The sequence below is a fragment of the Lolium perenne genome, chromosome 4, assembly GCF_019359855.2.
Source record: "Lolium perenne isolate Kyuss_39 chromosome 4, Kyuss_2.0, whole genome shotgun sequence".
Classification (NCBI taxonomy): domain Eukaryota; kingdom Viridiplantae; phylum Streptophyta; class Magnoliopsida; order Poales; family Poaceae; genus Lolium; species Lolium perenne.
Window position 1 is genome coordinate 385,898,450 of NC_067247.2, and position 11,118 is coordinate 385,909,567.

An 11,118-nucleotide genomic window follows, 5' to 3' on the forward strand; every position below is an offset into this window, starting at 1 on the left:
TTATGGCAAGTAAAACATGATGTCATATATTAATCTAAATTTAGATGTATGTAGACATTCAAATTTGATAAAGATAAGATATCTTTAATGGGAAAGAGTATGTCATTTTGTCCCATAAAAAACTAATTCTCAGTAATAAAACACGATGAGCCATAAATAAAATGTATAAAATTGAAATTAATCCGTAGCAACGCACGGGCATTCAACTAGTTCTTGTTTAAGTTTTTCTCCCCAAAGTTTATGCCGAAAAGAATAAATAGCCCGGCCATAATGCAACAAAAGTGGTGCAACCTTTTCAACGGAGCCAGCAAAAAGATAGTGTTAGTGCTTGCCCTGTTGCCCAGCGTGCAAGACAGGGCTAAGAAGGAAGCTACTAGATGGAGCCAGTTCTCGCTTTCTTGACAGGGATCAATTATTGCTGCATAGACGAAGCATACGTACCAAATTGCAGCCATTTTGGCTCTAAGTGAGTAGTTTCAGGTTGCAACCAGTAAAGATCACCCAAGCGATTAGACTCAAATTAAAGCACACTGTACATTTTCTCCAACAGTTGTATGCAAATTGCAAACAGAGTGTCAAGAACATGGTTCGGTCCTCCAATTGGGTCAAATAGACAGACAACAGTCCATGGCAGATTGTTCGATTGATATAGGCCTGGTTTCTTAGGGCATCTCTGCGCCGCGCGACGCAAACGGTTGTTGAGCGACCGTTTTCGTCCGCCGTGACCGGAAATGCGTCTGGTACCACCTCCAGCGGGGCAACGCAAAATGATCGGGTCGTCCGCGGAGACGCAAACCTGGCCCAAATATGCGTCTCGGATGTGTCTCTGTCTCTGCGGACGCGCAGAGTGTCCGCTCGCGTACGTTTCGTCTGGCCCGCCTGGCAGCGACCCTGCATCGATGCGTCTTCTCAAACGCGCCAGCGACTGCGCCGCTGCGTCGCTTCGGCAGCCAGCGCCACGTTAATGGCGATGCCTCGGCTGCCGAGCGGCCGCAGCCCACCTCCGCCAACCACGTTAATGGTGACGCCACGCGTCCCGCGGCCACCGGATGCCTCCGGCCTATATAAAGGGGGGCGCGTTCTTCTTCCTCATCCACTGCTCCAAAGAAACCCTAGCCGCCACAAAGCTCGATCGTAGCGCCGCCTAGGTGTTCCTACGACGCAGCTAGGCCCGCGAGGAAGTCCATGGCCGGTCCTGGTGGCCGGCGAGGCGGTCGAGGCCGCGGCCCTGAGCTCCCCCGGGGGTGGGGCAGGGGCCGCCGTGGTGGATCAGCTACGGCCCCACGCTCGCCGTCGCCTGCGCCCTCCTCGTCTTCGCAGGAGGACCGCTGCTTCGAGTTCCTCCTCCGCATCGACGACGACCCACTCGGCATCAAGCGTCTCCCGGCCGAGTTCGTCGATGGCGTCGAGCCGGCGCATTTGCAGCTACGGGAAGCCAGCTGCAACTTCTGCCGCTGGACCGTGGATGTCTTGTTCCACGGGCAGGGCAAGATGTAGTTGCACACGGGGTGGGACAAGTTCGCCCGCGACCTCGAGCTCGAGCGCGGCTGCCAGCTCACCTTCCTCTACGAGGGTGATGGCGAGATGATCGTCAAGGTGTTCGACGACACGGCGTGCCGCAGGCACTACCACACCGCGAATCCAGCTCGGATACCGATAACTAGAACTTAGAGTGTTCTTTCTTTACCGCGAATCTGGCTACGGGCCAGACGAAGCCAGTAGTATAGGTTTCTGGATGTTCATCCTCGGTAGAACCAGCAAGGGCACCATCTCCCGCTGGATTTTCCAGTTTGGGTGACTGAGTGTGCCCTCGAATGTTCTTTCTTGGCAGCGAACTTACGGAAATCAACACAACTGGTTTCCTCATTTTGCAATGTTTTATTTATGTCCACCATGGTTCAAACTATGTATTAGTTTGTGTAAACCATGTTCCCAATTATGTATTTGTGTAAAACCATATTCCAATATATAATATTTGGAACTATGTTTAAATGGAGTAGAGAGAAAAAAGAAAAAAAAATGCGTCGCCCCACTAAAACAACCCCAAACACAAACGGACGTGCGGACAAAAACAGTTATTTTTGCGTCCACGGCGCGACCCAAACGGATGCGGGAGGCTGGAGATGCCCTTAGCACGGCTTACATGCAGCTTCCACCAAACACGACCTGCATGTGCAGGCACGCTGTACCACAATTGTAGTATTTATTTGTTCTGAACATGTACCATACTTCTAATCAATCAATCTCTGTACTCTGTAGTAGGTAGGCACCAGGCATATTTATAATTCTTCAAATTACAAAAGTTATGTGTTAGAACCTAGCGACTAAGTTAATACAAGATAGGTCCTCTAAGGCGGGAGTGGATAAATAGAGGCTGAGCTACATGTAGATTTTTATTTTAGAAATTCAAAAATTATAATTTTAAGTTTTAAAAACTCTGGAAAAAAATCCCGGATGTATCAATGATAAAACCTACAATTGTGCAAAATCCTAATACAGAAAAATAAAAAATGTGTCGATCTAAGTATATGAGTAGTGTATATTTCAAAATTATAAAACTTGTCAGACTTTATCATTTTTGTGTAGCCTAGAATACGAAGAATTTCACATTGAGGTTTTGTACGTTTGTAGCATACACCATTGGAGTATAATTTTTAATTTTTTAAAACTAAAGGGCTGCATGTAGCTCGGACTTATTTACAGTTTTTGCTCTAAGGCTAACTAAATTACTAGAACCTTTTCACCCCTATTTCCCAAAATAAGCTTTGCGAGTTGCTTTGCGCAAAACGTGAAACATGTCATCTTTCAGTTTCTTCGTGCAGGACTGGGAGGATCATTACGTGTTTTTCAGAATGGATCACGCGCTAGCAGTATGATCCCCATATAAGGAGGCTGGCTATTCTCTGTCTTTAAACAGAAGAGGTTATCCTGGATATTTGGATTTGCAGAAGCTGGTGGCACCAAGCCTCAAGGGTTGTCTCATTGAACACAATGCATATATAATCATGCATCCATGGAAAAGGTCTTGGGCTGCAATATAGGCACCAGGTAGTTAACAAAGGAAGATTTTGGAGTGTGATTTTTGGATAAAGGGAATATATTAATATTAAGAGATACCAATTACATCAAGCTTATTCGCAAAAAAGAAGAAAAAAAATTACATCAAGCTTCTGCAACAACGCAATACCCTAATGCTAGTACGGATGCACACAACAAAAAAAAAACTAAGAAATAAAAAGTCCCGCTACGGTATTCCAGTCCTAGCAGCAGCAATACATCCACCATCAAGACAACACCTGAACTCCAGGCTCTCCAAAAAGCGATGCCTTCAAGAAGGGAACAGTGCGCAAGCGCCTTCTCGACCGATCAAAAGATTTTAGGTTTTCACTCTACAGATAGTCTCCCCTCTCAAAACAATATCTTCAAAAAGACCATTAACAGACACAACTAAGGTCAGGCCTTGGATTTTCACCCTGAAAGACTCTGAACTTCACATGTGTGGCATTCGGTTTTAACCGAAAATTCGGTTTGGTTTTTCGGTTTTTATTATAATTCGGGTAATACGAAATGAGAACCGAAATTATATCGGTTTTGTAATTAATTTGTAATTCGGTTCGGTGTTCAGTTTTTAACCGATTTATTTTAATTGTGACAAAAATAAAAAGTCAAGTATGTATGATGGCATGCAGTAGCTTGGCAGCTGCCGAGTTGCCGTGACTAGAAGTTAGGTCCACATACACAAGGACGTATACACTACCAATGCTCCTAACTCCAGAAACCATATGACCATGTAGTAGTAAACTACTCGTACATAGCTAGACGAAGCACAATAAAATTAGACAGATGCTTGGGACTTTGGTCCGATTGGAGTTTGCTGATTTGGCAGAGAAATTAGTTACAACAAATGATAGTGGAGCTCTATATGAGATGGTTACGCTATCAGTTAAAGATATCTCGGTTTCAAAGGTCATTTCGGTAAACAGATGGTCAAAACCGAATTTGCTAATATAAATTCGGTTTTTCATATTTAAGCACCGAAATTGTTTTCGGTTAATTCGGTTTCGGTGTATTCGGATTCGGTTCCGGTTAGTTCGGTTCGGTGTTCGGTGCTCGGTTTTTTATGCCCACCCCTACATGTGTTGTTGCCCCCACTTGCATACTGCTGCGAAAACTAGAACACCAAGCAACTCCCTCAGCATCACAGAGACTCGAACCTCCATTACTAGTCCTCGAAACCGGCTTTCATGATATTCTACGCCTCTGATTTCATCTGATGGCAACACAGAACAGAGCTTCGCGCCGCTCCCTCCAGAACCAAAAAGTCAGAATAAAAGTATGGGTGCGCACGACCGAAGACCACCCGATCTAGCAAACTCCACTCATAAGGTGCAGTGTTACATTCGCCGACGGAGCCTTCTGAAACTCATCACTTCGGCTAGATGAAGAAGGGTCTTCTTCTTCGCAAAAGAAGAACCCTAGGACAACCACCTTTATTAGGCAGATCGGCCAGCTCCCACGCCACCGCGCGCCGATCGACCACATCGGCGGAAGAGGAGGCCTCCACCGACCACAGACCCATCGACGAGTCGTCCACCGCCACCCCCAACCCCGAAGTAGGCCACCAACGTGATCCACTGGGAGGGAGAGGCGCAGAGGACCGGCCGACCACCACCAGGCACGACCGCGCCGTTGTAAACGTCGGATCCTCAGCCATCAGGGTCAACCCCGCTGCCAGACGCCGCAACCCTCGTCAGGGCAGCCAGGCACGACGTGTCGTAGAGCCACCGGCCGAGGCCGCAGCCCCGGATCCCGCCCAGGACCACACCACACCGATCCCCGACCAGCCCCGCTATCGGCCGACGACCGCAGTCGTCGATCCCGCGCCTCCTTTGCGCGCGCGATGCGAGAGGGATCCTGCCGCCGCCTAGAGCACCACGAGCTTTGCCCACGCGCACGTGCTGGCGGCGGCAGTGAGGAGGAGGACCAGAGGGGGGAGGTGAGGGGGGTGGCGGTGGTTTAGGGTTTCCACCCGACCACCCTACGCGGGGGCCGACGCGGGGTCAGGGCCAAAAGCCAGCAAAACCATGGTTCCAACAAGAAACAAATGAGGATTAGTTAAAGAGTTTGTTGTTTTTAGTCATTTTTTCAAGAAACACACATTTCTAGCAGTTAGTGTTAAACATTCAGTTATCGAAGTACCTAGATCCTACAATGTTGTTCCCCGCAACCTTTCGACCATATAGTGTTAATTAATCATTAGTAACTTTACCTAGAAACTGCACGACCCAGCCGCCGCTGCCTTTCCATGCTTCCTTTCGGTAAAGTTTTGGAGAGACATAATATGTGTCACTCCTTAACGTGGAAGGCAGTCGAATCTGTGAGCTGAGTTGTCTGCTACTCGATCTGTCCTTAACTAACCACACTGACACACTGCACACTCCTCCATCTTCTTCTTCTTCTTCTGTTAAATGCTCAGGCCGGAGATTTGCTTTAATCATTGAAATTCAGAAAAAATAAAATTAGCCCTAAGAAGGACGCATGAGTCAAATCAAGCAATGAATTAAGCGATTGATCGAGCAAGCACACCGAACGAACGTGCATGTTGGATGTCCGTGGATTCCGTGTCGCCGAGCTGGCACAGTTCGCGGATTCCGCCGGTAGCTGACGACGACGCCTGTCTTTCTTTGCGTACGGGACGCAACTAATCAAGAGATAATCAGCACTTAACTACTAGTCTAGTACCGAGTAGTACTCGTGTAGATTCATGGTTGAGTGCGCTGCAAACTGAAGCAAAGCCACAACTTAATTTCAGGCCGGACTAATCAGAGTACACTCCGTTGCAGCACGCGCGGTACATTCTGTTGTGCAGTTAAGCATGCTGGTATAGCCCAATCTCCTGCACCGGCTGGCCTTGCATCCGTCCCGAGGACCCATAAATTGCACAGACGATGATCAAACATATATAACTCTGAAACGGGGACGGAGTATCTCTGCCCTGCTATCCATAATCCATATCCCGTGTTTCAGCAGCATCAGATGCCGATGTATCAGAAATTCAGAATAGAACATCTGGGACCAGCGCGCGACGCATGGGGGTGAGAGCAGAGAGGAAACTTCCAATCCTACATAAAGAAGAAGAAACCAGTAATCAGCTAATCATGCCCAAATGCCAGCTTACCCCAATGTACACTTCCTACGGTTCTTGTGTCACATGCCCCTGCCTCGCTACACTGGTACTGTTCGCCACTGCAGTCTCGCAGAACCTGTCCAAATCAGATTGCCCGCCGATCCCTAGTAAATCGACCTGCAGCAGATCAAAATTGGAGATGGACGGATCTTTCTGTCGTGTCATGCACCACATTCTTTTCTGTTTACGCGTGCCTTTTGGTTAGTTTTTATCGCGTCAATGATAGCCCAGCATGCACCAAAGAGTAGGACCCCGTTGGTTCTCTCCTGCACTAAGTAAGTATGCCGCTCCCACATGGCTCCGGCGTGCCTACAAAACCAGCCTCGGCTCCCACCATTTTCTCCTCGCCAGGCTCCAGTCCTCAACCAATAAGCATAGCATCCCAGAAGTTGGTATCTGCTATCTCTCGCAGCTAGCTCCAACCTGGAGGCTGCAGGATTAATTGGTGCTGAAGGAAGAGCTAGCTGAATTGGGCGTCAGGTCATCCAGGGAGGTGGGCAGGATCATGGAAGCTCAGACCAGAGCCAGAGGTGGCGCGCGAATGCGGCTGCGGGACGTGCTGCTGTCCGTGGTGGTGGCGGTGGTGGCGATGGCGGCGACAACAGCGCGGGCGCAGCTGGAGGTGGGGTTCTACGACACGCTGTGCCCGGCGGCGGAGATCATCGTGCAGGAGGAGGTGAGCAAGGGGGTGTCCGGCAGCCCCGGCACGGCGGCGGGGCTCCTCCGGCTGCACTTCCACGACTGCTTCGTCAGGGTAAGCAGAGCAGAATTCGATGTGTTAACTTCAGTTCCCTTCCATTGACGTGAGGAGAGCTTCATTCTTTGTCTGACGTGAGAGAGCTACTAGAAGGTAAAGAATTGAAGATAGGCATTCGATGCCTTGCTCGCGTCGCGTGCGTGCGTTGAGTGATCCAATGCACAGCCTGATGTCACCGTGTGTGGGTGGGGATCGGTGCGCTTCGCTTGCATTGCATGTGGAGCCTCCCTCTTTCGCCGTGCACCTTGCTCTGCCTCGGCCGTTTCTTGCATATGGTAGTTTTCTACAGCGAGGTGGAGGTGGTAGATGCGGGCATCTCGAGGTAGATTGCTGCAAGCCCGGAATGGCGTCAGTCTGTCTGATAGGCCATATGCGTGCTCAGTGGAAAAGTCGGAGTAGAAGAATCCATTCCATTATTATCTCTGCTCATTTTTCCTTTGCGAAAAACATGGAGGAGCTTCCAAACCGTTGTAGCGAGCGTGACGTGTCGGGTGGAAGCTTTTGGGGCGATGCTTGACGGTGGCTTGTTTCGCTGTTTTCAACTGACGATAACGAGTTGGATGATCCTCGGTGTGACGATGTAACGTGTAACTGATCAACCTGTGTGTCTGACGCGTGCAGGGTTGCGACGGGTCGGTGCTGCTAGACTCTTCGGCGGGCAACACGGCGGAGAAGGACGCGCCGCCCAACTCCAGCCTCCGGGGCTTCGAGGTGATCGACGCCGCCAAGACGAGGCTGGAGCAGGCCTGCTACGGCGTCGTCTCCTGCGCCGACATCCTCGCCTTCGCCGCACGAGACGCGCTCGCGCTGGTACGTTCTCCATTACTACCCGCTTGCTTCAGTTCAGTTCAGTAATACTATGAAGGAGTAGTGAAACTAAACAACGTGCTCGCCACGGCGCACACGAGCAAGTTGAGCGTGCTCTCGGACAGCATGGAGGATTCGATCGCCGGTGGGTTCGGAATATAGAAGCGTGGGGACGAGGGCGCCTAGATCGATCGATCGCTGAGCTTTGCACTGATGCCGCGCGCGATCGAATGCCTTTGCAGCCTAGCTTTCCTCTATCTTTCCCCAAAGGCAACGAGAGCTTGAGAAAAGAAGCTCCTTTTCTTTCCACCACCCCAAGGTGGCACTAACAGCAGTAGGCTAAGCTAGGCTGCCGGTACGCTGCGTGGCCACACATCCATCTGCATGCACTGAATGATGCCCGAGAAGACATGATCGATGTCGTCGTCTTCGGGGCAGATAGGCGAATCCGGCATTGCTTCCGTGGGCGCCGCACGCTCGGCATCCTGCACTGCACGTTCCGATACGGCCCTACCCAACGCACGCGCGCTCTCTGAAACGGCCTTTGTTCGCACGCAAGAGGATCCGGCAGGTGCAGGGGTTCCAACTTCAGATCAAATAAAGCATCGTCATGCTAGAAAGTTTATTTTGACCCTTTAGCCTGGCAAGTTTTTGGTATCGGTAGGAACGTGTAGTGTTGGCTCAAAAGACCTAGTATTGTTCCTGACCTTTGCTCCGATCTCCATGCGAGAAAATCATGTGAGCTGAATCCCGGCGCAGCCGCAATGCGAATACCGAAGGCATCTCGAGATCTCGCTCTTTCCCGATAGATCAGAGGCCATTAATTAGTTCCTCGCTCACTCGGAGGCAACGGTACAATCCCTTGGTAGGCAGGGGCCATGGTACTACTTGTGGTACTTCAGCTGCAGGAGTATTTGGGGATGTTAAGCTGATTGGCCAATTTAATGTGTTGTCTCGTCGGATGCATTTTGGGTGGACTAGTACCTGACCTGCAGTCAGTCATAGGACCGTTGCGCCTCCATCTTATTCTTTACAATTAGACTCACACAATTGGTGTATAGTGCTCGTTTAGGTCTTCTAAATGGTCCAAGTGGAGTAGTCAAATCAACAAAACTCAACAGGTTACAGAAATCTAGTATTGGCGTCGCCGACCACGGAGAACTAGGCGGCTCTTACCTTCGATTAGATGCAGTTTCCAGTTTTTTTTCCTGCCACAGAATGCATTCTACGGCAACTATGATCATCGAGCACAGCTGGTGTGCAGCTACGATCGTCAACTTCATTCAGAGCTGGACAAAGACATGTACCAGCAGACCAAAGCACCGCGCGCCGGTGACGCGCGACCGGCGGTTCGGACCCCTGTCTTGTCAATCAGCCAGCATTACGTGCATCTGCGTTAACCCGAGAGGGAAAGAAGCGATGCTATATCAGAGGGGATTCTCGTAGTCCAGCGGCGCACGTCAATGTACGTTCGTGGGCGAGTGAGTAGTTTACGTGGATTCGCCGCACGCCCATGTGGCCGGCACGGCACATGCCATGCCATGATCCCCGTCGCCATGCATTCCTCCACTTGGATGGATCCATGGAGCCCATGCCATCGTCGCCGGCTCACCAACCATATGACGTGTCTCTCTCCTTGCCCCTGACTGCTAGCTAGCTAGCTCTCCCGAATCAAGCAACAGCTCTATGTACTGTTGCCGCCCCAAATCTATGTCATGTCTCTGTCAGTCTCCGTGTATGTCTCGCTGTATCAGCCGATGATTGCTCGATTGATATGGGCGGTCGAACGATGCAAGGGTGTAAAAGTGATGTGTAAAGTTCAGAACGACAATTGGTTGACTGATTCGTTCAAAATTGCAGGCCGGAGGCAGCCAGTACCAGGTGCCGGCGGGGCGACGAGACGGTAACGTCTCCGTGGCGGGGGAGACCAACGGCAATCTGCCTCCGCCGACGGCGAACGTGCAGCAGCTCAATCAGATCTTCGGCTCCAAGGGCCTCACCCAGGCACACATGGTCGCGCTCTCAGGTAAAAACCATCGCCATTCCAACAAAACCAACGGAAAACCTATAGCGACCCGGGGTGAATTGACACTGATGATTTGACTTCGCAGGCGCGCACACGATCGGCATGGCGCAGTGCAGCTCCTTCGACGGCCGGCTCTACCCGTCATCGCCGAGCGCGGGGCAGGACCCCACAATGGACCCAAGCTACCTGGGCACGCTCACCACGCAGTGCCCGCAGTCGGCCACGCAGTCCGGCGCGGCTCAGCCGCTCGTCGCCATGGACCCCGTCACGCCCAACTCCTTCGACACCAACTACTACGCCAACATCGTCGCCAACCGCGGCCTGCTCACCTCCGACCAGGCGCTGCTCGCCGACCCGACCACCGCCGCGCAGGTCGTCGGGTACACCAACAACCCGGCCTCCTTCTTCACCGACTTCGCCGACGCCATGGTCAGCATGGGCAACATCGAGGTGCTCACCGGCACCAGCGGATCCATCAGGACCAACTGCAGAGTCGTCGGCTGAGCATCCTGCTCTTGCCGCTCCGTGTTGATGTCGGTCAAACTCGTAATTAAACTGAAATGTGTGGCACATGTAGTTAGGTAGGGTGTCTATTTTGAACATTCAGCTGGTCGATCTGTACGTGCTAGCTAGCTTAGTTAGCTTAGCTCCACCCTCTTCTCTCTTCGCTCCTGCATACTCAATCAATTTCTTCCTCCGCTTGTATTCATGTAGCCTTTGTATGTATTCATCATCTAGATACTGGATTAAGAACTGTATGTAATGATTAGGTACAAATGTACCAATAGTAATACTTAATAAGAAAAATTTATACGGGCACGCCATAGTGCACTAGTAATCTCTAAAATGTGCACTGAGGTGTCGATGCTAAGCAGGGGTGTCATGCAATGAGAGCCTGGTAGGAACGAGGGTGGGGATGTTGAAATATTGGGCCCATTTTTAGTGGCCCAAATTAGATTTTAGTTTTCCCTATAAATCTCAAAGCCCATATAGTGGCAGCCTTATGAGTTTGAGACCAAGTGGGTGGCAGCTCACTAGGGAGTGGCAAGAGGTGGAAAGTTTAGTCTCATATGGAAAGTTAGGAGGAAGTTAGACCACCTTATAAGGTGGGTTGTTCCACCACTAGTAAGTGAGTGAGAATAGGAGTGTGCTACACGCGCGCTCCTCCTCCTCCTCGCTCATCTCGACACGACACGACACGTCACGTCACGTCACGACGCGCGCCGCGCTCGTGGTGAGTGGATTGGGCTATCTGTAACCGACTCGAAACATGCGCGCGACGTGGGCGTGCCCCACGTTACCTAGGGTTTCCTGAGCCTATAAAATCTCTTGCCCGGCTAC

General features: G+C 50.7%; 1 protein-coding gene across 1 annotated transcript; it reads left to right on the forward strand.

The window, feature by feature from the left end:
• The first annotated feature begins 6,502 nt into the window (after nucleotides 1-6,502).
• LOC127297315 (peroxidase 5) lies at nucleotides 6,503-10,624 on the forward strand. The gene is made up of 4 exons (XM_051327612.2): nucleotides 6,503-6,941; nucleotides 7,566-7,754; nucleotides 9,612-9,777; nucleotides 9,863-10,624. The coding sequence occupies exons 1-4, from the start codon at nucleotides 6,693-6,695 to the stop codon at nucleotides 10,279-10,281; spliced, it is 1,023 nt and encodes a 340-aa protein (XP_051183572.1). The 5' UTR covers nucleotides 6,503-6,692; the 3' UTR covers nucleotides 10,282-10,624.
• The last annotated feature ends 494 nt before the right edge of the window (nucleotides 10,625-11,118 follow it).

Excerpts from the sequence above, each read along its gene's own strand:
- LOC127297315 (XM_051327612.2), top strand. The coding sequence starts at position 6,693 with ATGGAAGCTCAGACCAGAGCCAGAGGTGGCGCGCGAATGCGGCTGCGG. Across the intron at positions 6,942-7,565 it reads TCCACGACTGCTTCGTCAGG|GGTTGCGACGGGTCGGTGCT; the intron begins GTAAGCAGAGCA and ends TGACGCGTGCAG. Across the intron at positions 9,778-9,862 it reads ACACATGGTCGCGCTCTCAG|GCGCGCACACGATCGGCATG; the intron begins GTAAAAACCATC and ends TTGACTTCGCAG.